General features: G+C 48.7%; 2 protein-coding genes across 4 annotated transcripts; one reads left to right on the top strand and one right to left on the bottom strand.

Moving 5' to 3' along the window:
- Positions 1 to 1,254: 1,254 nt before the first annotated feature.
- LOC135393520 (uncharacterized) lies at positions 1,255 to 6,279 on the top strand. The gene is made up of 4 exons (XM_064623929.1): positions 1,255 to 1,322; positions 2,037 to 2,310; positions 2,383 to 3,078; positions 6,167 to 6,279. The coding sequence occupies exons 2-4, from the start codon at positions 2,040 to 2,042 to the stop codon at positions 6,181 to 6,183; spliced, it is 984 nt and encodes a 327-aa protein (XP_064479999.1). The 5' UTR covers positions 1,255 to 1,322; positions 2,037 to 2,039; the 3' UTR covers positions 6,184 to 6,279.
- A 1,043-nt stretch (positions 6,280 to 7,322) lies between these two features.
- On the bottom strand, positions 7,323 to 26,113 carry LOC135392000 (uncharacterized). Of its 3 annotated transcripts, none has more exons than XM_064622603.1 (16): positions 25,886 to 26,113; positions 25,005 to 25,114; positions 24,764 to 24,867; positions 24,518 to 24,649; positions 24,327 to 24,450; positions 22,059 to 22,257; positions 21,536 to 21,623; positions 20,906 to 21,036; positions 20,761 to 20,845; positions 20,521 to 20,639; positions 19,269 to 19,418; positions 17,718 to 19,171; positions 16,104 to 16,516; positions 14,334 to 14,478; positions 11,826 to 11,972; positions 7,323 to 11,076 (listed from the first exon to the last, which is right to left on the bottom strand). In XM_064622603.1, exons 1-16 carry the CDS (start codon positions 25,894 to 25,896, stop codon positions 10,829 to 10,831), a joined length of 3,660 nt encoding a protein of 1,219 aa, XP_064478673.1. In that variant the 5' UTR covers positions 25,897 to 26,113; the 3' UTR covers positions 7,323 to 10,828. The 3 variants fall into 3 exon arrangements, with proteins under 3 accessions (XP_064478673.1, XP_064478674.1, XP_064478675.1); XM_064622604.1 differs by having other exon boundaries at positions 14,334 to 14,475; positions 25,886 to 26,112; XM_064622605.1 differs by lacking the exon at positions 25,886 to 26,113 and adding an exon at positions 25,369 to 25,624.
- Positions 26,114 to 26,210: the final 97 nt, after the last annotated feature.

The following is a 26,210-nucleotide window of genomic DNA, read 5'->3' as shown; positions in this document are numbered from 1 at the left end:
CAATCCGCGTTCAAAGACATTGCATTTTTAAAAAAAAATCTGTAACGCGCACGTGCGTTGAAACATCCATCGCCGAATTTCGCTATATGCAAATAAACCGAAACCGAAACCGTGTCGGCGGCCTTTGACGACCAAGGAGGAGATTGAGGATCTGCAATGTCAAACGATTCTTCTGTATCGTTGTTTTGATGACAACGTTCGTAATATAATGCACTGTCAAGGCTGTTGGTTTGGGAATCCGGTCCATCCGGGGATTAGTCTGCCCAGTTTGCTGTACTCGAGTGACGTTTGCTGTTAGACGAAGGGGAGATCGAATTGCGCCGATTTCGTTCTTTGATATGCATTTTTTGAATAGTGAAAGCGCTTGGGTTGCACAAAGTCTTTCAGATATTTAGGTAGAGTGAAACCCCTTCTTTCACTCTGTGTAGTTTTTCAAACAAGGTACGTACTACAATCAGTTTAGTGCCCCTTTAATAACTCCTCTCCCTCTTTCGCCGTTCTGCGAATGCAATAACCCGCAAATTCAAACCTGTACACTAAAAGCGCAACACGCATTCCAGAAAATCTTTCTTGAGAAAAATATCCTTTACTCGCAGACGACAGTGGCTGCCCATGCGGCTGACAGTGGCTCGTCTCCATGGCTAAGACCGCTGAAAGTCGTTCGTGATTGGCTACGGCTGGATCTTGATTGACCGTTACGGCAGCTGGCTCGTGTTGGCTAAGTTCAGAATTTATACGGCGAAAAAGGGACAATATTTTGTCATTTTGAGAGCGGCAGGTTTATACTTCGTGGTCGGTTTCCATCCCGCCTGACCACAGCTCTTGGCAGTCTTCCAACTAAGGGCGGAATGTGCGGAAGTGCGCCCTGTTGCTAGGCAAGACGTACGAGATGGACACCAGTTTTTGCGGGTTCATTGAAAAATTTGTGAAAGCATATAATGTTCAATGCAAGCGCATCCCAAGTCTTCGCGCGAGCATACGATAGGAAATAAAATATTTTTTTTCTTTTGTCTGTGCTGCCCCTTTAATAAAAGGAAAGTTATTTCCTCGGTGTCTGTATTAGCCAAAAATGCAATTATACTTCTGTATCTGTCGCCACTTACTATCAGGGTTTACAACTGCTTTTTCCCTTCAAAAGCTCGTTCGGAGGTCAAATTCAAAGCCAAAACATTTTATCCGACGAACCCCAGATGGCGCCACTCCTTATATAACTTCCCCTCTCCCCAGGATATCCCGTCTTTCCTTTCTTGACACCGTCGGAGGTCTGTTCTTCGCCGTCGCGCTCCCCATTTTCCTTTTTTGTTTTCGGTCTTCATATTCAGGTAAGTCTCGTTACACGATCTCAGTCGAATCCCGCCACCTTTTCTTTAGTTTGGGCAGCTCTTGAGTTTCACCCTGACACCGTACGGGTGATCAAGAACTAACTTTCGGAACCGGGTACCTGTTCCCCACGCCGCGGCAACCGAATGCTCATGCCTTCAGGCTGGAGGTCCTCTGGGGCCGACTTTTCCTTTCACACCCGGGACAGACGATCACGCTGAGGCTGGAAGGCCACAGAAGCGTGCCTCCCACTAACCACGCTGAGACTGGAAGGTCACTAAAGCGTGCCCCCTCTAGCCACGCGGAGGCTGGAAAGCCACTAAAGTGTGCACTCTCTAATCACGCAGAGGCTGGAAGGCCACTTAAGCGTGTATGCCACTAACCACCGGACGCGGTGGCAGCCCACTTAGGCCGGAAGGCTGTCCTGGGCCTAGACTCTAGGGGGAGTCCACGAGTCCTAACTTTCGCCCCAACTATCTGGGCTAGTCTGGTGTCGGCGTAACCAGTTTTTTTTTTTTTTTATCGGCCGTGACGAAATTTTCGGCCAAAAATAGGGATAGTTTCGGGCGGCATTAGCGGTTACACCGTCCTCAGCCAAATTTTCGACAGGGAGGCGAAACCAACGTGCAGATGTGACGCAACAAAGCATTGCATTCTCTAGCGGAGTTCTCTTTTTGACAGTAAATTAAGATTTGTCTCTCCCCTGTCGTTCGCAGACGATGTCGACACCACAGACAGAATCTCAGGCGGACCTCCGCGCTATGGTGGAGAATCTGACCGCAACTGTGGCGTCTTTGGCCAGTCGCCTACCGCCACTCCCGGAGCAGGAGGTGGACGTCAGTACTTTCTACCTGGAGGACGATGCGGCCTCCAACCCGGTCTCTTCACGCCCTCCAACACCTACGGGTTCCCCTCCGCCTACAGGCCTAGATGGGGAAGATGAGGAGGGGGACTCGGAGGCACCCCCAGGTGCAGACAACTGGCTCACAGGTCTGGCCGGAGTTGGTCCTCGTGAGGTGTCTCCGGCCATTGTTGATTTTGTTCGGTCTCACTGGGGCCCAGAAGGAAGACCTGAACGCTGCCGTAAGGCTCTTGTTGATTTCCCGCGCTTGAGACTTCCTTTCCTCATTGTGCCTGATCTCAACGTGGAAATGAAGTCTTTGGTGCGGGAGGCAGCAAGGGACCGGAGGCGCACCGGCACGGAACCCGACCTGGACACAGGGGTGGGCCAAAGAGACCAGGCACTCAGGGATGCGCAAGCGGCCATCTCATCAGCCGTGAGCCCTCTGGTGGCCCTACTGGAGAAATGTGCCGATCAAGGGTCGGCACCAACGGACACCCTTGCAGGCTCCAACAGCCGTATTGAGAGAAGGGTGGTGGCGGATCACCTGGCAGCCTCCCTCTCCCAGCTGGGACGCTTATTCGCCTTCCTGGGGAACGAGCGCCGGGAAAGCGTTCTCTTCCGGATCGCGCCAGAGCTGCGATCCTTCGGCACCCAGGGGTCTCGACCGGAGGATGAAGGGGCTGACCAGCTCTTTGGAAAGTCCTTTCTCGAGCAGATCAAGACCCGAAACGCCACTTTTCAAGCCCTCCGCGAGGCACGCCAGGGGACCGCCCGCGGTTCCACGGAGGAGCCTGCTGTCAAACGGAGTCGGCTTACCCCGCCCACCTCCACCATCCCCCGTCGCCCAGCCCAGCCCTTTCAGGGAAGGCCTTTCCCGGGGGGATACCAGGGAAGGGCCACACGAAACCCCAGAGGTAAGTCCCGCAGTCTGGCCACTCTTGCCAGCAGGCAGAATACGTCATTGTCTTCATGTCTGGGCTCAGCTTTCCCAGGACCCATGGGTTCTGCAGACGGTTGTGGGTTACCAGCTCGAATTTTTGCAAACACCACAGCAAAATTGGCACATCAAGTGCAGTCAGACCACCAGTCACTCCCAGACCCTCCCGAAAGTGATCATGGAATTACGCCTCAAAGGGGCTCTATCCCCCTTACCCGTACAAAACGCTCGCTTTGTGTCCCCCTTCTTTCTAGTTCCCAAGAAGGACTCGAGTTTGCGACCCATTTTGAACCTGAGAGAGCTGAACAAATCTATGATCCACGAACATTTCAAAATGGAGGGTTGGGACACTGTAAAGGGCCTGCTTCTTCAAGGGGATTTCCTAGCACGCATCGATCTGAAGGATGCATATTTGTCCATCCCGATAGCGGAGTCCGATCGTCCCTGGCTCTGCTTCCTTTCTCAGGGCAGTTGTTACCAGTGGAATGTTCTTCCCTTCGGCCTATGCACGGCACCAAGGGTGTTCACCAAGCTCATGAAACCGGTCGTGGCTTACCTAAGAGCCCAAGGGATCCGGTTAGTTATTTACCTAGACGACATTCTGCTCATGGATCAATCTGCACGATGCCTGTTGTGCTCCGTGCAGCTGGTACTCAACCTCCTCCGGTCCCTAGGCTTTGTCGTGAATCAGGAGAAGTCTCATTTATCCCCAACTCAGAAACTTCGTTTTCTGGGATTCGAGATCTCAACAGCTCCCTTGGCAGTCGCTCTTCCCCTAGAGAAGGGCATGGCCATATCCCGAGAACTCAATATCCTACTCAAGCCAAGGATATCTGCAAGGCAGTTAGCAAAAGTGATTGGTCTTCTGAACGCAACATCCCTCGCGGTGCTCGAAGCCCCACTTTATCTCAGGTCACTGCAATTCCTACTTCTTCAAACTTTGAAGCGGGGTTCCTACGAGAGCATGACTACACTCTCCTCGGAAGCCAGAAGGGACCTCTCGTGGTGGAGCAAGGTGCTCCTCACCTGCCCCAGTCGACGTTGGTGCGAAATCCCAGTTGTACAGGTGATTCAGACAGACAGTTCCCTACAGGGCTGGGGGGCCAGCTCGAACGGACAAGTAGTGGGCCATCAGTGGACCGCAGAGCAGACTCAGCTTCACATAAACGAGCTGGAACTGCTGGCAGCCTTTTTAGGGCTCAAAGCTCTAGCAAAAGTCTCAGCACAGGGCCTTATTCTCCTCCAACTCGACAACAGGGCGGCTGTCGCAGCAATCAATCGTATGGGGAGCACTCGTTCTATGCGTCTCAATCGGACCGCCCTCCAGCTGTGGTCTTGGTGCCTGGACAAGGGTCTCACAGTGCAAGCGCAGCACATTCCCGGGGTTTTGAATGTGGTGGCGGACCAGGCGTCCCGATTCCGGTTCGACAGCAGCAGCTGGAAGCTACATCAGTCTGTCTTCCAACGGATCAACCGGCTTTGGGGACCAATCAGGATGGATCTGTTCGCCGATCTGTCCAATTACCAGGTACCCCAATACTTCAGTTGGAAACCGGACCCGGGGGCCACGGGCGTGGATGCTTTCAGCCAACATTGGGCAAGTCCAGGTCTCTATGCCTTCCCTCCATTCAGCATGGTGAATCGCTGCCTTCGGAAGATGTGCGAGTCAAAGTGCTCCCTCATACTGGTAGCCCCAATCTGGCCGTCCCAGCCTTGGTACCCGTCCCTTCTGCGCTTCGCTTGCCAGGAACCTCGGGTTCTACCAGCCATCCGAGACCTGCTGCGGAATGCAAGAGGCACGACCCACCCACTTTTAGATCAGGGTCTACGTCTAGCGGTCTGGAATCTAACCAGCAATCAGGCTCTCATTCAGGCCTTTCAGGAGCAGCTTCAGAGCTCATTGCAGCCTCATGGCGCAGGGGCACAAGGCTTGTGTATGACTCCTGCTGGCGAAAGTGGGATGGCTGGTGCAATGAACGGGCGGTCAATCCATTTTCTCCCCCTTTAACCCAAGTCCTCAATTTCCTCGCCCACCTCCATTCGGATGAACACCTCGCCTACAGAACAATTAATTGCTATCGCTCGGCTTTGTCTCAGACAATTGGAACTTGTGAGGGTTATCCACTGGGGGAGCATCCAGCAGTATCCAGGCTACTTCGAGGTGTCTTCAACCTCAACCCCCCTCGCCCCAGATACTCAACTACTTGGCCCGTAGAAACAGTGACCACATATATCGCTTCCCTCGGACCGAATAATTGCCTCCCCTTGCGCCTTCTCACCTACAAGCTGGCTATGCTTCTAGCCCTGTCCACCGCAGGCCGTTCAGCAGACCTACGTCTGCTGTCTCTGAAGAGTGTTAAACGTCAGTTAGCCGGCTGGGAACTGACGCTTGACGGTTTACGGAAGTCAACTAGAGCTTCAAGTGACTGGCCATCGGTCTTTGTTCCAGCTCTCCCACAGGAGCCACTTCTCTGTCCAGTGCTATGCCTTGAATCCTATATTGAGCGGACCCTCCCTCTCCGAGGGGATTGTTCACAGATCCTCTTGACAACTCAGAAGCCCTTCAGGCCAGCCTCTCGCGATACTGTAGCAAATTGGCTGCGGCGCATGTTAGGTTCAGCAGGCATTGACACTTCAGTGTTCAAAGCACACTCCACTAGAGGGGCCGCGACTTCCAAGGCACAGAAGGAGGGGGTCTCCATCCCGGAAATCCTTAAGGTTGCCGACTGGTCGTCAGACACTACGTTCAACCGTTTTTACAGACGTAACTTGTGCTCGAGTACATCTTTTGGGGTGCAAGTACTGTCGCGGGTGTGCACAAGGCTTTGAACCAGCAGTTGTAAACCCTGATAGTAAGTGGCGACAGATACAGAAGTATAATTACCAGTTCTAGCGAATGGTACTTACCTGAAGTTAGAACAGGAATTATACGATGTATAGGGAGACACTTACTATCAGGGTGTGAGCCCGCCCTTAACACCAGGATCCCACCCTGGGTCTCTTTCCCTGCCTATCCCATGATATTCACGACTGCTATCATCACTTTGTTTTGTCTCCTTTTACAGGCAGGGGCAGAGTCTAGGAATTTTCATCAGGCGCCGGTGCCCCGACGCCCCATCGTTAAATGCATCAACATCCCCCTTGGTTTGAAATAAATTCTTGAGTGTGCACACCCTTACATGAGTGTCTTGTGACTCACTGCCTCCTCCTTCAGCAAGGAAAGACGGGATATCCTGGGGAGAGGGGAAGTTATATAAGGAGTGGCGCCATCTGGGGTTCGTCGGATAAAATGTTTTGGCTTTGAATTTGACCTCCGAACGAGCTTTTGAAGGGAAAAAGCAGTTGTAAACCCTGATAGTAAGTGTCTCCCTATACATCGTATAATTCCTGTTCTAACTTCAGGTAAGTACCATTCGCTAGAACTGGTAATTGTTGATTGTTCGCTGATTGCTCCGAGTGCGAGACACCTGTTAACACTACTGCTTTTGAAAGAGATATTTCATATTTGTAACAGTCCCAGATGCCAAATGGCTGCAATCTCAAATGGTTTATGAAACAATAGACCTCTCCCTGTTTGTAGACAAATGACGTCATAGTATTCGACAGCACACAGCACCACCAATTTGGTAGAGTTGAATACGCTCGAAGCTAGGGGTACTAGGGGCGAACAAGGTCGCGCCCGAAAGCCACGGTCTTGAGGGGATTACGATGGTCCCTGAATGGGACGAGACCTTCGGTCCTACTTTTCTTTCAATAGGAGGCAGCGAACAAGTACCCATTCATAGAACCCAGCCCTCCCCTTCCGATTTGTTTCGGTTTCAGTCTGTCTACCAACGTCACGATGACGTTTCTCGGGTAGACCACTTATGTACAAACTACACAGTGCTTTCAAGTAGAAACTGTTTCATAAACCACTTACTGCGAACATTTTTCACATGGGGACTGGTTGAATCCCAGTCAGTTTTACCACCACAAAGTCATTCATAAGCTTTTCAACTGAGGGGTTTCAGAGAGCCGTCATTCTCACAATCGAGGTGGGTTTAAAAATGACTCGATTCGATGCGGAAAATATCAATCCGGATTCAAAATGATTTCATTTGCAGACACAAAATTTGGATTAAGATGGGATTGATCGTCGTTGACAAAATGAAGAACTGATCTGAACCCGACTTGCACCGTCCAATCCATGTCATAGTGAAGATTACGTAACGGCATGTGCAATATAGTTGCCAGAATCATTTTATTTACATTTCCAACGTGGCTATCCTTTACGATAACCCAAATTTCACAACCTCGCAGCAGGTTATTTGCACATTCTGGATGAGAAAAATACTCTATTATTAGTTCACTAGCACGCACGCACACACAAAAACGTGCAGAGTACTGCAATGCATGTATACGCATTGCATGTAGTTCCTTCTTCTACAGTACGCTATTCACATAAAATACACTCTTCACAAGGATTCTATGAACACTGCGTATCTACAAGTGTAGCTGGAATAGCATATCTGCTTCACATAACACGTGGTTACGTTAGGACCGTAATCAGCTTTACAACTAGGGTTTTGCATTACCCGACTTTGTGTGAGAAACCAGATACGGCGTAACCAGAAAATTGGATATCGACGTATCTCTCATGCAAGATAACATGCTGAATGCAATGGGATGGGGATGGACGTCCTTGCTCAGCGCATCGCCGAGTAGATACGCTAGCTTTTGCAGCTGTACGTCATACGCTTTACCTATATTTACAGCATTCTGCGTTAGGGTTAGACAGGGTAGAAGCCGTCTTACCCAGATTTGCATAAGCCTTACTCGGAGCTAAGAAAAAAAGGAGATGGAACGAAAATACGAAACTTCAGAAAAATGCAAATTTAGCCACACTTAGGAGGCAGTGGTTTATCCAGAATCCCCAAGCACGGAAGGGTGTTAGAAAAAATTGGGGGGGGGGGGGGGGGTCATTATTACAGTTACGTCATTACGCCTTAACGTATCATTACCGAGATGTGTCTAAGGCTGAAATCGCGGGAGCACCCCCTGTAGGGGGTACACAGCTGATAAAGTTAGGGCGGTGTCACTAAACATTTGGGGGGGGGGGGGGGCATTAGGGGTGTGTGTGTGTGGGGGGGGGGGGGTTCTAGATAAATCACTGCTTATGGGAAGTGGAGAATGCAAAGCTCTGCACATTCAGTGCAGCTACACGGCATAGCATGTTAATCTAAAACGTGAAAGGTGATTGTTTATTATTTCCCGCATGATTACTGCCTCATTTGACCTTGTTCTCACGCTCCTGAAATAGAACCCGATTACTTGACTCCCCACCCATCAACAATAAAAGAAAAAAATCACAGGTCTCGAAAAGAAAAAACAAAAACAAAAAAAACATTCAATTTATAATCAACCTGGCTATTCAGGGGGATCGAAACATAAGACCATTTTGCAGCGGATGAACACCACTTCTATTGCGTAACACCAACCTCCTAACGCTTAAAAAAAAAGAAAAAAAAAACAACAACAACACTGACACGGCAGTGTTATATATCTGAAAATAAATTAAGCAATTTAATTGGCAACGCTCCCTTTCTACTATAAACATGGCAGGTGCGGAACTTCAGTTACAGCTCTGAACCCACTTGAAACCGACAAAGTTCATTGATCCTTCCGCAAAAGTTTGTTCGTCCACTAGTAGAGATGCGAAGCCCCGAAAAAAACCCCGTAAATTTTGGGGAAAAAAAGGTTCTTTTCGTTTTTTTTTCCTCGTCTCCGGAAAAATTGACCAAAATTTCCAGGCTACAAAAATTGAAAAATGTAAATTTTCGTGCCTTCGATGCGTTCCAACCCGCCAACAGTGCCTTAGGTGCCTCTAATCCGCCAACAACCACCAACCTAGAGCTCTGTCTGGCTATTCCAAGCGATCGCCATTGCGTTCACGTAATGTCGGAGTTCTGGTCGGAGTAGACGGGTTGTTCCAATTACCTATCGCTGAGTAGACAGCAGTCTCAAGGGATGCTCTGCTCTGCATTTATGCCTAGAGGGTGAACACTACTAAGGTTTCTAGCTCATTGTATGCCGTGGCTTGGCCGGCAATGCTTCGACTCAGCAGTAACCGCGTTTGTTTCCATTTTTTTTCTAATAAAAAAAAACGAAAAAAATTTCTTTTTTCGTTTGTTTTGATTTTTTTTTTCAAAACCGAAAAAAAAAATTTCGAAACAAAAAAAAATTATTTTTTCCCCCGGTTTCAAAAAAAAAAATTTTTTAAGCGAAAAAATTTTTTTTGAGCGATCCAAAATTTCCGGAAATTTTGCATCTCTATCCACTAAATGCATTAAGTGCACAAAATTTCGAGTTGATGAAACGAGGTCGGATGGACGTCCCACAAAATCCACCGACGGGACGCCCGAATGCCACGAATTACTTCGTAACATCCGCAAGTACGGTGTAGCCAGAAGTATTCAATGCTTCAAACGCCCAAACAAGCAGAGAAACACACAAAAAGCACTGGTCCATTGTGAAAACGTACGTTCCGCTTTCCTCTTCAGTGTCTGAGGAATCAGGCGAGTTGCCGCAGGACCCCATACAGTCAAAAACTGTTTCGGAGTGTTGCAATATTCATATAATGCCATAGAAAAGGGGTCTGTGTCTGACGGAGTTCACAGACGGAGCTGACAGGGCTCTAGCCTGTACTGAACGGCGGCGTATTGAAGTGCTTAGAAAAGGGGAAAAAAGAAAAAAAACTGGTATGTCTCTGTTTTTTAAATTTCAGAAGCTTGAACGAAATGTAGACACCAGCACAGAAAAATAGGTCTACAGTACAAAATTTCCCATCACCGTAAAACTTGCTTCGCGATGATCCATATTCCTGCACCTGATAAAAGTGGCACTGCGCATGCTTTTCGCGCAAAGTAGTTCAAACGCTTACTAGTAACCTGCACGACCAACTGTGAAAACAACACTGTGCAACTGCGGCGCAGTTTTTAAAATGTGGATTCTTCGTAGAAATTTTCACCTGCTCTTAAAATTTTCGAAAATTACGGGGGATCGCAAACATTAAGGAGTTTACAGCACCTCTTCGGTTCTACAATAAATTGGTGCAGCATCCAGAAAAGCGGTTCGCAGCAGACGGTTTCTCGGAATATTCCCGTTTAGCGGCAAACAACTCCCACACCAGCCGATATCGCCCCGAAATACGGGTTCGAGAACAGCACCCCATCTTTTTCCCTCCCGAATCTGGTAGGGGCATTTAACCCGAAAAAGGAGCACCCTATGCATAACGTACGTACGTACGTACGACAATACGAATAAAATATGTATAATAATAACTTACTATACTATAAACAGAATACACAAAGAGGGAACTGCGTAATCTTCGTTCTGACATCCCTGCACGCGAATACACCATTGCATCTGTCCAGACTCTCTGTCTTTAATAAATAACCGCCTAAATATGCAGCAAGGTAGTAACAAGAGGTCACACCAAAAGTCTCGTTAATAAAGTAAAGTGTCCGAGTGTAAATAAAAAGCTGCCCTCAAAATAAATAAATAAAAACGCAGTTTAAAAAAGGATTGAAGAAAGGATGGGGGGGGCATACTTGTCCTAGCAAGTTGGGATTGCACTTGTAAGAGACCTGCCACTAACTAGCATAATGTACACACACACAAAAGAAATTTGTTGCTGTCAACTAGGAAGCGGGCCACACCATGTATATATACAATTGTTCGCACCTACACTAAACTTTCTCAACGTTCCCCACCCCCGACGACCCTTGAGCAACGGCGGCTGAACTGGGGAGTTTTGAGAGGTTGCCAAAGTTGGAGTTGACGAAGAGGGGCTCGGTGTTTGCATTGGCGTCGTTCCACAAGCCGTCCCGTGGTGCCTTCTCGGCCGCGTCCGGTTCGTCCTCGCTCTCGCCGTCCAGGCAGGAGAGATCGCTCATCGAGTCCCAAGGAGGCCTCTCGTTCGTGAGGAGGTTGCCGTCTGCATTAGAAACGTGTCTGCAACCATCGTGTAAAGGGCTTCGCAGCAGCGTCGTCTGTCAACAGCAACCGGGAGGTCTACTTTCGTTAAATTGGAACTACAGTCGAACCCTCGTTGTCTGAAATTGTCACCCCGTCGTTTATCCCATCTCAAATCTCGAGGTGCGACAAGATCGTTTATTTTTAGAGCCCAAAGTTTTCGGGAAATATTATTTTCTAAATTTGGGGGAGGGGGTAAAAGTCGGGTGAATCAACATGCTCTAAATTCGTGCAAATTCGGGTGCAAAAACTTCCAGTACGCTAAATTCGGGGAGAAATCAGGGTCAGTTACTGAAACTAACTGTACTGGTTTGGTACAAACGGTGATGTAACTGCATCTGCTGCCAAACAAGTGAGTGTGCATTCCTACAGACGTCTCAGTGAGCGCAATTTGCCGGGTAAAAATCGGGTTTCACCCTAAAGAGGGTGCAAATTCAGGGGTTCAATCAAGAGGGCTCAATTCGGGGTGCAAATTCAGGGAAGAATCGGGTTAAACACTAAAACTTCAGGCTCTATTTTATTTGGAGTACGAAACACGTGCAGTGTGTGGTCCACCTTTAAATACAATGTTGGAACAACATTTTCGAGGGCAATCAAAGGAGATATGGGCTGCTGAACTACTGACAGAAAGTAAGTAAGCACTATAAACTGCCATCATTACCCAATGATTGTGATGATATCATGCAACACTTAAAATAAGCATCGCCTTACCACCATTCACGCATGCGTTGTCTATCCCTTCGAGCCCACCAGGAGGATATCGTGGCAGAGCTCTCGGGTCCTCGTTGTCCTCATCGCTGCTCTCCATCTCTTCCACAATTCGAAAGTCGTCTTCTGGGGACGACTGGAATTCCCAGTCTGCACAAAATGTACACCGAAGTACAATGTTACGGGAGGTGGCAAACACCATAGAACTCTAGGTAGCTAAGTGTAGTGACGTCAGAGCTGTCGTCTGCACAGATATCTATGGTTAAAGGCTCCAACTTTCTGTGGTGGAAAATTAATTTTTCCACGGGGCTCCAAAGTCAAATCCGCGGGCGTCTGCGAGTAAAAATCGCAAATTCCGCGCCATTCTGCAAGTGTGGCACAAATGCATGTCTGGAAGCAGATGCACTCAGATCAAGCCAGTCAGTACCTCAAAGAGTGGAACACACTTTTCTGTTAGCCACGTTATTTTCGTCGACCTCCACCGACACTGTCGACCCACGCAGCACGCCAATCTTCGTGTTTCTCGAACAGTTCTGGAATTCGACGGCGAAGTGCGTTCGGCCCCAGTATCAACCCGCCGTTGGTAACTCGCGTCTCCAAGAGATTCCTTATTTTTGGGGCGTCCAACCTTTTTCAGCGGAATATTAGCGGCAATGAGTGCTTCCAGAAATTCCGTAACAACGTCCATTCTTGCTTCCCGGGCTGTGACCACAGAGCCCAGCGTCTGCAATCTTACATCACGCTGCTACAGTCCAGAACAACCAGCAGCAACGTTATTGCCTCGCTGCGTTTCTTCCTGCCTTCGCTTCAACTTGTCGGCGTTCATGCGGTGCCTGTTGCTCATTACGTGGTCGTCGATCGTAGATTTACGTCGATGGTCGACAGACTTAGCACACACCTTGCAAAAAAGGATGCCTCCGTCCTTATAGAATACGGCGTTTCTGTATTCCCGAGCGCGATCCCGCGCAGTTTTCCGCAAAGGTGCGACGTGACATCGTACGAATAGGAAGGCGTTCGTTCTCCACCGTTCCCCGAATGCACGTGCGCGCTGACCCTATCTCATTTCTTTACAACACGCGGGGAGAGGAGAACCGTGCCATGTGACTCGCGCTGGTCGCGCGTCTGCTGTCGGCGCCGTTTGCACGCATCGCTCGAAGCAAGGTTTTTTTTTTCTTTTTCACGAGGCTTTTTTAGCGAAGGGCTGTTTTAGATCTAATAGGCATTATTGACTACGAGAGCATAAATTATTACTTGCACAGTGAATTACAGCATTCCGCGGAGTTTCCGCGGAAAAAAGGCGATTCTGCGGAAGATCGTCATTTCCACGAAATTTTGCGGATTCACGGAATCGCGGAAAGTTGGAGGCTTTATATATGGTCGTCTGCTTTTGCTGCGTCTGCTGCTCATCTCGGCTGCATGCACTCCGACAAAGAAACTGCCCCCCCCAAACAGAGGGTCTGGATTCGCCCATGGGTGCCATGATACATACGGTACGGTGTTACGAATGGTTCGCACGATCAGTGCAAGCCCTGCGTAACATTCTCCCATGTTGTAAGAGAAAGTTTGCGAGGTACACTGCTGGACAAAAGTTTACGGAACATGTTCCGGCGCATTCCTTCGTCGGAGTGCCACGCTAGCAACGAACGGGACCATACGGACTTGCAAACACGTGACTAGGTAACCCAGTCGCCCGTTCGCCAGTCCGTACGGCACCATTAAAGTCCCTGGATCGGGAAAAGTAGCGGCATCTTTTTCTCTTTCCCGCCGTGACCTCGGACCTTTAATGGCGGCCACATCTGGCTCTGTCACCATCCTGTTTTGCATAAGTGCTGCTCGGTGTCATGCGTACACACTACATAAGTAAGTAATTATTAACATAAGTAATTTTATGTAGTTGGGAAGCGCACATCTTGCAAGCTTTTTTTTTTAAATGTAGGAACACGTCTTCAGTCACTCAAGAGACCAGCAACTCAAGAAGGACTTGACCCAATGTCGCCTCCATAAGGGGGGCACTCTCAGTAGTAAATACATAATACTGCGTTGGCTGTCGTCCTCGTTCTATGGTGGAGCATAGTCATGTGTGGATCTCATAGAGTTATGAGGACTATGGGACGAGGTAATCGAGATCAAATATTGCGCTTCGTTTCCATGCTCCAGCGTAGTATTTAGAGCATTACAGGGAATGGAATCATCAAAATAGAAAAATAGAGTGAAAAGTCACTGGAACACACAACAGGAACAGCCATTACCCGAATTCAATACCGGACGATAATTTGCATTTCCGTTTCTGTTGCCGGTAATGGAGGACCGTGGCGTGCGTTTCCGTTATCGTCACCCTCTCCAATTTCGGTAATATACCGTTTCTGTTTCCGTTACCATTCCCATTAACCCTCCCTGACCGTGGCAGCGCCTGGACTTGAAACGCTGGGGGAGGGCATCACCTCCTCGGAAATCTTTTGCTTCCCTCCCCTTCTTCCCTCTCCCCTTATCATTCCCGTGGCAAGCACAGACCTTGAAAGCTGGAGTAGTCAAGGTCTGCGGAACGAGGCGTCGGAAGTTCTTCCTCGGGTGGGTAGTGGTACACGGATCGGATGACGTCGTTGAAGGAGACGCTCTTCCGCAGGCTCGTACTCGAGGCTTGTGATGCTCCCTCCTGCTGGCAGAAAGTAACCGTGTGAAAACATCAAAGCCTAAAAGATTTTGAATTTGACCCGCTGGAAAGTAGAATTGGAAAGTAGAAAGTAAACTATAGTTATGGGAAGATGAAATTAAAGAAATGGCAGGAAAACTTGAAGGCTGCATTTATTTATTTATTTATTTATCGATTGCCGAGGCAAGGAAAGGCCGAGGCCGAAGAAAGCAAATTTGTCCTTTGCCAAAGTATACAGTGAAACCCGCGTATAACGATATTGACGGTAATCGCGAATTCCATCGTTATACGGGGTATCATCGTTAAACGAGGGCTGACCTAAATAGTGCGTCCCAAAGTCGCGCGCCACCCCGCATGTAGCAAAAGAAAAAGAAACAGATGCTAAAAAACAAAACGCGGAGCTGTGTGACATCGCAATGCCTTGGGAAAACAGCCATCAGAACTCATGGAGGGAGCCAGACAACATAGCAGGACAACTTCTGGCAACACTACACGTCACCATTCCGCAAGTCGGCTTCACCTAACGCTTGCGTGCTCTAGGAGAAGCTCGCTTTAGAACACTGTCGCGCGACTCGCGGGTGGAAAGCACGTGCTAGGCCTTTTGAATCATCTCGCGAATTTGGGCAGCATTGGCCAAATACGGAGACATAAAAGCGTTACCACCTACCTCTTTCACTGACAGTATTGGAAAATGAACAGTCGCTGTCTATTTTCTTGCCTCAATTTTTATTTTGGTTTAATTCTTTTGATGTGAATTTCGGATGATACGAATTTTTTCCGCTACCCCGTGAGATTCGTAGCATCGAGACTCTACTGTATCTTATTGCGGCGAAAATCGCCGCATGGTTACGCGCACGGGACAGCGTCCAACATCGTTATACGAATACTCGGAACCGCGATCTCCATCGCTATACGCGGGTTGTTTCCCCATAGAACCAATGTATATTTTGATGGTAAAATCATGAACCATCGTTTTAGGAGAGATATCGTTATACGCGATATCGCTATCTGCGGGTTTTACTGTAGTCTGCATGCATTCGAAAGTACAGGATGTCCCTTGGATTTCGCCTTGCGCCCACTGCACCAGTTCAAGCAGTGCTGCACTTTAGTATTTGTCCTTCCGGTATTGCAAAACACCCTGCGCACTTTCCTATTGATTTTCTAAAATTTTCTAAAAAGGCCGGCTTGCACTTGCCATATAGGAAGTGCGGCTATGTTGAGCTGACGAAACGAGAGTCCACAGGGACGGTGTAGGAAGACATCGTGGTCGTTTGCAATATTTTTGCAATGCCATATTGAAGAATTGCACTCAAAAATGAAGATGAACAGTGCCAGCACCACGAGGAAAAAGGCGGCAACGAAGAAAAGCACAGATGACGAAGCCTCTGCACTTGCTCGTTTAGATTTGGATGCGACTGCGAAACGCCTGTGCTGAAGCTGCACTTGATGTGCAGCTGCAGTACGTGATAACAAACGAGCCAATCAGTAGCACCACTGCCAGCTTCCAAACTGCAGAGGTGGGCAAGGTCGTGGTTCAACCAAAGCCAAAATAAGTACATCCACAGGACGTCCACAGTACGTCCACGCCAAAACGTCTAAAGTACAGCAGACGTACAAAGAAGGACCTTTACCTTATTCTCGTACAAGGAAGACTTTAGCACACCCTTAGTCGACGTGGCACTGCGGTCCCACGTGGCCGACGGGAATGCGATCTCGACCCCACGTTCGTCGCGAGCCATGCCGACATCCTCCGCGCTCCTCGACACCCTGTCCTGCGTGAGACACTCAAAGGATCCGGACGTCGTCGAGCAGGACGTGCCCGTGCTGCTCGTGTCGTCCGTATCGCTCATCCGGTCGCCGCCGGCCAGGACCTCCTCCGACTGGAGGAGCAGCGTCGAGGGTGGCGCTGGCCGCACCGTGATCTCGTTGGTGGCCGTGTCCACCGTCAGGATCTCCTCTTCTTCGCACAGCTCCCCCATGAGGTCCGTTGGCGAGACGTCCTGGTGCTGTTCCTCGTTCACCTTGTACCTTTCGTGGGACGCTCCTGTTGCAAACAGACGGAAACAGTTCGGAACACCAAGTTTAAGAGGCGCGCTAGAAAAACGTCGGCATAAAAAGCTCAATTCCAGGCTCAATTCTTCGACTCGCAGAAGGACATCAGTAACTTTTGCGTATGGGATACGATATTTTTATTTATTCTACCATCGAGGGACATGGGGGGCATTACATGAGGAAGAAAGCTTAAAAAAAAAAAAGAAAAGAAACACGATATCAATATAAGTGCAATAAAGGTGCACCGATGGAACACATGTAAAGAGTTGAGGGAACAAACAGAGCAGACCCCTCGTAACATCAAAATAGGCAGTAAAATTAAAAACTAGGCACTTTAATATGGCACACTGTTTGGCTTTGTTAGTGTTTCAGATTGCTTCCTCCAGGAAAACATGCTCATTTGGAAGGAAGGCCAAATCTTTTGATCAAATATACACGGACACACCCAGCAAACTAAGGTACTGAAGGAAGTGCCAAACGAAAAAATAAAATAAAAATAAATAAAAGGCGCAAGCACGCAAAAGACACAAAATTCAGCACTCAGCATGAGCCGGAAAGGCGCGCTCGCACCTCTAGAAAAGGCTTTTATGGCATCTAAAAATCTTACAAGGGAGAATTCAATAGGGTCAATAAAAAGGCAGGCTGCCCCGAAAATCTTTCATTTAGGCGTTTATAAGCAAATGCCTAAAATTCCGGGCCCTAGTCATGACAAGTCTCATATTTCACTCAAACACAACTTTGGTCCCCTTACAGTTAAAATTAAAAATTAAATTAAAATTATTAAATTAATTACTAATTATATTAATTAAATTATTAATTATACTAAGTATTCATTAAATAATTAATTAAAAATATTAAATTAAAAATCTCCAATTAAATGCACTGTAACAACATTGAGATCGGCTGTCATTATCCCAAATGCACAAAATCTTCAATAGTTCATATGTTTGTAAAGAAGTAAATGTATTTTAATGGCGCAGGGACTCAGGGGGCAAACTTCTTTCCATGACCTTCTGGAGCACTTTTATGGACGTTGCTTACTAGCCTTCAGTAATGTGCCTATCATAATGGGGGCCTTCCAGAAATTCAAAATGGCTTCGCGTAAGAGAGCAGAGATACTATGAGCAAACACTGCACTGCTGCTCCCTAAAATTAAACTACCCCCCTTTTCCTTACAAATGCAGAGTCCTCACCGTAACAACGTTCTCTCCCTTCCGATCCCTCGCTCCATGACAGTGTTGCCTGCCTCGCAGACAGAGGCGCATCCAAGAATCCGTTCTCCTGCGCCACCACTTCGTCCACCGTGCCTCTCAATTCCTCCATCCTCTCCAACAAGGAAGTGTCACTCATATCTAACGAGTTATTGCACTCCACACGCAACTCCCTCTGGGCGTCGTCCACCGTCCCGTCCGACAGGAGTGAGGGCGATTGTTCGTTCCACCGCTGCTCCCACTCGTCCGCGCACCCGTCGTCTGCCAGCGTCGCCTCCGAACACTCCGACGTGTCGTCCTCCGGCTGGGCGGTGACAAACGACGCCACCGACTCTGAAAAACCCTCCACCAGCGAAATGTCCGTCGTGCTCAAGACGGAACCCTCGGAAGGTTCCGACTCCATGGCGGTCACGTAGAGGTTCCCGCTGCTGTCCCCGGTGGTGCACAGTTCCGGAGACGTGGCCCCTCCCGTGCGCGGCGAGCTGCTGCTGCCCTCAGAGCTGCGGCTGAAATCAAGGACATGCGGGCAGTCAACCGGGGCACGCGGGGCGTCGGACGGCGCGCGTTGCGTCCGGTCGCTTCGACTTCCCCGGTTGCGCTCCGGGTCGTCCTCGGCACACACGGGGTTAAGGTGAGGTGAGTCACAGCCGGTGGTGGAAATGTAAGCAGACGACACACAGGAAGCCCGGTTAGTAGAGAAAGCAGTGGTGTCATAAGGGGAAGAGCAGCGAATACTACCAGCAGACCCGCCACCGCTACCCGACATGCCGCTACTTACGTCGGCCGCGACCCGCGACGCTAGCTCCTCTAGGGACCTCATTACCGCCGAGGAGGGCATCTCCGCGCCAGAGTCGTCCGCCGTCTTCCATATATTGCGTTCTCTCCTCGCACTGCTCGTAGACAGCGCCTCCGCGCTGCTCCATATCCTCTTCGCGCTCTCGTCGGCCAGGCTGCTCAGACTCCGCGGTTCGCCCACGTCGTCGTCGTCAATCACGGTGATGCGGAAGAGCTGGGCCACCTTTTCCGGCCCTTCCTTCAGCAGGTCCTCGACCGAGGCGCTCTTCTTGAATCCCAACGAGTTCTCCTTGGACTCCGTGGAGCATAAACTGTCGACCGTGGGCATGTCTGTCTTGCTGTCTTCGGAAGACTCTGCGGCCAGGATCGCGTCCAAGTCTTGGATTGCTTCCGAGATCTGCATGGAGGTCAGTTCCTCCTGGGGGCTCTGTGCAGGGGTGAAGTTGCTCTCAAAAGACATGTCTCCCGCAGCTGGGTGAGCTAGGTTGTGCTCGCGGACCATGACGGGACGCAGGGAGTTCCAGCGGGCCTCGAAGTCCGTAGAGTCTTTGTGGTTGCAGAGGTGGGCGAGTAGTCCGCCGACTTCCTGGACTGTGGGCCGCTCCAGAGGGTCGTTCCAGCACCATGTCATCACCTGGTACCTGAAAGAGGCTCCTCAGTGAGACAGCTGTGCGATGTCGACCTGCGGTCACACGGCATCGCGTCTCAGTTAGGCTTAGTGAAAGGCTGCGTACTTACAGCCGATCCATGTGTGGGCTGACGACCTTTGGCCTTTCTAATATCAAGCGCTTCTGCATGATGACCCTCTGTATGACCTCATCGTCGCTCAGGCTCGAGTAAGGAGTCGAACAGAGCGTGGCCAGCTCCCACAACAGTACACCTAAGCTCCTGTACAGGGATACACATAGTTGACAAGCTACCCGCTAAGACCACCACAATGACTCTCAAAGATAGTCATAGCCGTAGCCTCAAAGATAGCCGTGGATAAAGTACATACTTGAGTGGAACTGCAGCAAGAGATGCGGACAAGCAGGTTAAAGCAAATGACAGGAGAGACCTGGAGAAGCCTGCAGGTCTCCTGTCGTTTACGTTTTAACCCGCTGGTCCGCGTCCCTGCTGCAATTCCACTCAGGTATGTAGTCCAAAATTCTCCACACACAAATGAAAATTGTGATAAAAATTTGGCAGTGACTTTCTCGCAACATGAACCCCAAAATAAGAATAAAGCCCGTAAAATCACGAAATAATAACGTGCTCATACAAAAGTTTGGTGTTGATTGTACAGGGTTCGTCAAGATAAACTTCGGGGTTTGTAACGAAGATAAAACAAATTAGAACTGTGTCGGAAAGCCAAAGTAGATGTTAGAAGACCTATTATGCCCCAAAATTTTATGTCGATAATGCCGCTTGGTCTGTTTCTCTGCGGATAAATTGTGAAAATTAAAAAAATCGCCGCTGCCTAAACGGCTAAACCTGCGTTTCAGCTCCATTCCGCCAGATGGCGAAACGGGCGAATGCGGCGTTGCAGAGTACGATTCTGCATTCAGTTCCACTTGTTCAGATTTCGATGTCGTCTGCAATGCCGCGTTCGACCGTTTCGCCATCTGACGTAAAGGAGCTGAAACACAGGTATAGCCGACTAGGCAGCGGCGATTTTCTAATTTTCACAATTTATCCGCAGAGGAATGGACCAAATGGCAGTATCGACATAAAATTTTGGGGCATAATACGTCCACTAACATCTACTTTAGCTTCCCGACACTGTTCTTATTTGTTCTATCTTCGTTACAAACCCCGAAGTTTATCTTGGCGAACCCTGTATATCAGTGACGCAGGAAATGGCTATGATGGAACTACCTAATTCATGCCCGCACACACGGATAGAAGATTGGGCTTCGATCGCTACCAGAATCCGAAATTGAGAAACGGGGATAAAAATCCCCAATATCCAAATCCACAACTTCCCACATTCCCAATATTAGGTACGTACCACACATTAGCTTCTTTGGTGATTTCCCTGGCTTCTAATGCGATCTCTGTGCAATGGATCGATTCTGGAGCGCTCCAGCGAATGGGGATGGCAACGTCGCCAACCACGTAGTAGTCTTCCTGCGGATTATATATTGCCCACGTTGGTTTACAAACGAGACAAGGCGGTAATCCTTGTCACACATTAAGCACGGGCCATTCTCTCCGACTCGTAATCAACTAAATTTCCTCGGGCGCTTACCTTGTACGCCTGTATCGAAGTACCGTAGTCCCCAACCTTCACTAGCTGATCCCTCGTTATAACACAATTTCTTGCCGCCAGATCACTAGAAGAGGTGGGCGAGTAATTTCCACTCGTGAAAGAAGACGTAAGAGGGTACGCTTACACGTGGGCAAAGCCGTATCTGTGCATGTACTGCAGGCCAGACGTGACGGCCCGTGCTATGTGCAGCAACGCTCCGCTTGCGAAAAAGGTGTCAGAGTTGCTCCGCCTCTGTACCAGGAATCTCTTCAAGTCCTAAGGGCCATTTTAGCACACAGCATGTACTTGCATACTACAGCACTTGTGTACTTATACTATACTATAGCTAGGGCCTGACTTTTTCGGGTTTTATTTTTGGCCAAATTCGGGGGGTAAATATCGGGTGATATTTTTCATTCGAAAATTCGGGTGTATTCGGGTTAAATCCCGTTACGGCATATTCTGTCGTCTGGAATTCGGGTGTATTCGGGTGATTTTTTTTGTTTAATAAAAATTTGTCTTAACATGGAACTAATGTTTAGCAATGTTATCAAACTTTATTTTAATGCACGCTTATGAGTGTGCCACGCGACCCGGATGTTTTCGGGTAGATTCGGGTTAAACCCGAATTTTACAGATTTCGTTTGGGGGGTCAATATCGGGCGAATACGGGTTTAACCCTAAAAAGTCAGGCCCTAACTATAGCATATACTGTATTTAGCACACGTAATCTGCGAGTACACAGCATGGTCAGAAGATAACCGAACAGCCTCACCATGGCGGAGTCTTCCAGGATGATGAGGAACGGATCGGACTCCAAGCACCGACCCAAAAGGCGGAGAATGTTTTCGTGGCGGAGGACTCTGCATGCGCAAACATGCCACGAGAGGTCAATGTAAAAAAAAAAGTCGACACTAGTACTTTTAATGCAGAATGCATTCCTACGCTACTTTTTTCGTACGATTGACACAGACAGCGTTCAAAACATTTGTATCAGCTGCGAGGAATCTGCAAATTTTTTTCCCCCCGTTTCAGCATTTTGTAGCCTCGAGAATGTCCGCCTCTACATAAGCACCTCAAATGTAAGCCACCATGTGCCAACTGGCACCTCATATCAATATCCGACTTATGTCTCAAACTGTTTATAATCATCCTTAGAACAGAACAGATGACCATATCCACTATGTTTTTATGAGAAAAATCATTGGCCTTTATAAAAAAACAAAAAGCGCAAAAAAAAACAAAAAAAACAGCTAGCTAATGTCTTGGAGGTTGTCATTGCCCATCAGAAATCCTACCTGTAAGGTTGCACTTCGTGGAGGAAGCAAAGGTGCTCCGTGGGCGTGGCATCAGTGCGCAAAATCTTCACCACGACGGACGAAGTCCCGATGCCGCCCAGGTTTTGGGCCTCACCCTTCACTGCCTGCCCAAACCAGCCGGTGCCCAGCTCCTGCAGGTACTGCAGCTGCTGCCTGGGGAAGTTAGCCTGCGGATCATCTGCAGCACAAAATGCGCGCGATCAGTGTCAGTGCCGCAGAGAGACAAGCAGCGGTTCTCAGCACACTCGCACGCGTCGCCGAAAATTGTGAACCGCTGCGAGTTACGAGAAAATTAACACGCACGCTGCAGTTAACGTCATTCATGCAGTGGCGGTCCCAAGGGGGGTGTTGGGGGCGGTCGCCCCCCCCCCCCAAAAAAAAAACACAGCCTGGTACAGTTTTCGTCTCTTTCCCTGTGACTCTCTCAAGGAGAGCGAAGAAGGCGCACTCCCAAACTTGTTACTTATAAGACTTCCCATCGTCTAGCATACCAATCCTTCCCCCTCCCCCCTCTCGCACCCAAATGGTTAGCGACTGGCTAAAGGCTCACAGACGTCGCCCCCCCCCAAGTACTTCGCTGGGACCGCCCCTGCTTTCATGGTATAAACACGCTGCCGAAAACACCGGGGAATGTTATGCCTTTCTTGAGTTATGATTTTTGATTGATGTTTTGTTTGGTGTTATGATTTTGATGATGATTTTTGATTTGATGTTATGATTCTTGAGGCCCAAAACTTTGGCATAAACATACCTTCACATCCGTCCGTCCGTCCGGCACTGTTTCTAGGCCTCATGCGCCGGCACGTGGACCGGACCGTGCACATAATGAAAAATATAATACTACTAGCAACAAGACAGCCACGCAAGAACAAGGTTGTTTTCGTGTGTGCCTTTCTTGTTCCGAGCACTGAGTTCTCTGTAGTAGACCCGCGTTTTTAACCATTCTTTCGCGTACGTGTGTCAAATATGAGAAATTTATCCGATACCTCCACAAAATGACGCACGCACGCATGATCCGAGCTCACATGGGCACTGTGCTAGTGCATTTCAAACGCGTCCAATAGTTTACTCCTACATATGTGCAATAAAGGCGTTTAAACATTGTTCGATACGTGAAGCAGGAAAAACGCCACTGCTGTAAATGTGCTAGGTGCGGAAGTGGGCTGTATTGTGTTTGCACTCCACACTACTATGACACTGACGTTCGCGGCGTCAGTAACAACATCGACGTTCTCTTCGGAGTCGACAACGCCAGAGAGATAGTCGGCAAAATATCTGACGGGTCAGGCTGGTAAAGAAGATCTGAAGGTTCTGTACTGATCTCTCCTTCTACAGGGTGTTTGCTCTAACGTGTCCAGAAATTTTATTTAAAGCGAGCGATAAAAGAGAAACGGGCGGTACTTTTCAGCTACTTGACTAAGAAACAGGTGCTACTACTAGTGAAGCAGTACCTGTTTCTTACTCAAGTAGCAGAAAAGTACCGCTTGCTTTTCTTTTATCGCTCGCTTTAGATATAATTTCTGGACACGTTAGAGCAAACACCCTGGTATATCCCACGTTTGTGTTGCGCTACAAAAACAAAGCAAACGCTTTTTTCTGTAACAATGTTTCGCCGTACATGCACATGCCCCGACGGTAAACAAAATAAATACATTTTTCTAAGACACTTTGGAATAAATCACCCCGGGAGGAAAGTCTATCTTTGCCACTGACAAAAAAATTTAGACTGCTCAATATTTCGGACCAATTCTGTGGCTCCCAGATTGTCCGAAAATTCGGTCCCCTTAGTCCCGTGAATCGGGGGCTAAAAATCAAGGTTTACGTTTAAAAATCTGAAATGACTGCTCAATATTTCAGACCAATCCTGTGGCTCCCCAGACTGTCCCAAAATTCGGTCCCCTTAGCCCCGTGAATCGGGGGCTAAAAATCAAGGTTTACGTTTAAAAATCTGAAATGACTGCTCAATATTTCGGACCAATCCTGTGGCTCCCCAGACTGGCCGAAAATTCCGTCAGCCCCATGAATCGGGGGCTAAAAACCAAGGTTTATGTTTAAAAATCTGAAATGACTGCTCAATATTTCGGACCAATTCTGTGGCTCCCAGACTGTCAGAAAATTCCGTCCCCTTAACCCCATGAATCGGGGCCTAAGAATCAAGGTTTACGTTTAAAAATCTGGGTTTTACGGGGCTCAACCCCGAACACACAAGGCTCTAAGAATACTAGAGATGACAAAAAACAGACGTACCAAACCAGTCATGGATGGTCGAAGGCCGCGATCCCAGCTCTCCCGAATAGTGTGCGGGGCGTAGAGGGCGCTTCGATGCCCCCCCACCTCGAGGAAAGATTTTCGGCAACGGCTCGAAACGCACCTGCACCGTACGAGCTCGGTTTAGCACGGCACACGTTTCCCTCGGGGAAGGGTTAAGAGGTCCATACCTTGTCTTCGTAGGAGGGCTGTGAGGTGAACGCGAGCTGCGACGCCGGCGGAGGAAATATGGTGATCTCTTCCGCCAGCACGTTGCTCATCGGCAGGTGGGACACTTGGGTGCCGTTCTCAACACCCAGCACCTGCAAACATCGATGCATCTTTCAACGACGGCCTTCTACACGACGAAGCGTGGTGGAGCCCACTGACAACAATTTAAAAAAAAAAAAGCAGTTTAGTGGTCAAAGGTTGGCAACCTTGAGGCCATCCTCGCGGCAACAGACGCAGCCAAGTGCCAGCAGGATGGTGACCACCGCGACGCAGGGCACGGCCCACCAGAGTGGCGCTGCTTCGAAGTCCCCTGCAATATTTTGTTGTCTGTATCCTCACCGACAGAAATTACGAACAATCCTTTGAGAGAAGATTTTCCTTCTATCGAGTCCCTGGTTAGAAGACCTCCCTATACTAATTTTGTTCTAAAAAGGTTGGTTTTTGTACCTGTGTCTATGGGAAGGCCCGCAGTCATAGGAAGCAGAAGCAGAAGCAGCAGCATGCCCATAGTTGACATCATGAACTCATTTTGTTTGGTCATCGTGTCGGAAGTCAGTCTGCAACAGAAAGCAGACAGCACACAAAGATACAGCGTACCGTGTCAACATCGCAAGGAGCGTGCAACTACGCAGTTACGACTAATAAGGCTGATTACACTTCTAAAAAAAAGCCCCATTCCAAGGCTATATCAAACTCTGCAAACATAAGCTAGGATATCCAGGAACAACAGATAGGATAAAGGCAGCGTAGCACACTGTTACCCTCACAAACAAACTTCTTGAATCTAAAAATAGCGTATTTGGAATAGTACTTTTGAGATACAACCCGCTACGTGATTGCAACATGCGAAAACGCGCTAACGGAGCTCATTTGGGGGCGACATGTGTCGCAATACCACTTATTTTGCGAGTCATTAACAGAGCTTAACATTAGCCACGCTCCTTTTTTATAGGATACCGGATTGCGGTAAGTGCGATAAAAAGTGTGCATAGCAGAAGGTGCTGCTTGTCCTCTCAAACAGACGTGTAACTTTCCAAAACCACGGCTTCATCGCAATATCCGTTTCCTCAACACATGAGGCGATAACGCCTCAGAATGGCATGCCGTACTTGAGTGTTATCAACTTGAGTGTAATCTAATCGCACGCAATGGTACGCCTTATCGGCACCTCTGTGGTCAAGTGATTATATTACAGACCGAGTAGGTTGGCTAGTCACGTGGCCAAAGGCGTTTTCTATCTGCTCGAAACAAGCAACGACTCGAGTCACATCAGGGTCATGCCAGATAGAGAACTCGGAGAATCCGCAACCAAGTGTCAGACAATTTACCTATGCAGCATCCAGTGTTGATGCGCACTGCAGTCCCCTAGATCCCTGACGCACCGAGCATCACCTGCATGCTGTTAAAATATTCGCTGGTCATTTCTAACTACACTCGAAGACAAGTCATAGCCTGGTAGGACATCTTAGTCGAATGAAAAGCGGAGAAATTGTGGATGCACAACTTGCTCGCCCACTGACATCGGACGCCATTTTGCTGAAGCCATCCTGCCAGCGTTGCCGGACCGCTCCCTGGGGAGCATGCTACGAGCAGCTGGGCGCTGCTGAGCCGAGCCTGCCGAGAGCTTGCTCGAAAACTTTACATCGTGTTTTT

The sequence above is a fragment of the Ornithodoros turicata genome, chromosome 4 (genome assembly GCF_037126465.1).
Source record: "Ornithodoros turicata isolate Travis chromosome 4, ASM3712646v1, whole genome shotgun sequence".
Taxonomy (NCBI): Eukaryota; Metazoa; Arthropoda; class Arachnida; order Ixodida; family Argasidae; genus Ornithodoros; species Ornithodoros turicata.
This window is presented reverse-complemented; position numbering and strand designations above follow the sequence as displayed.

Bases quoted from the DNA above. Each gene is read 5' to 3' on its own strand.
- LOC135393520 (XM_064623929.1), top strand. From the start codon at position 2,040: ATGTCGACACCACAGACAGAATCTCAGGCGGACCTCCGCGCTATGGTG. The intron at 2,311-2,382 runs GTCTGGCCGGAG...ACTGGGGCCCAG, and splicing joins TGCAGACAACTGGCTCACAG to AAGGAAGACCTGAACGCTGC.
- LOC135392000 (XM_064622603.1), bottom strand. The intron at 24,868-25,004 runs GTACAAAAACCA...AAAATATTGCAG, and splicing joins GGGCCTTCCCATAGACACAG to GGGACTTCGAAGCAGCGCCA. The intron at 21,037-21,535 runs GTGAGGCTGTTC...AATGGCCCTTAG, and splicing joins TCCTGGAAGACTCCGCCATG to GACTTGAAGAGATTCCTGGT.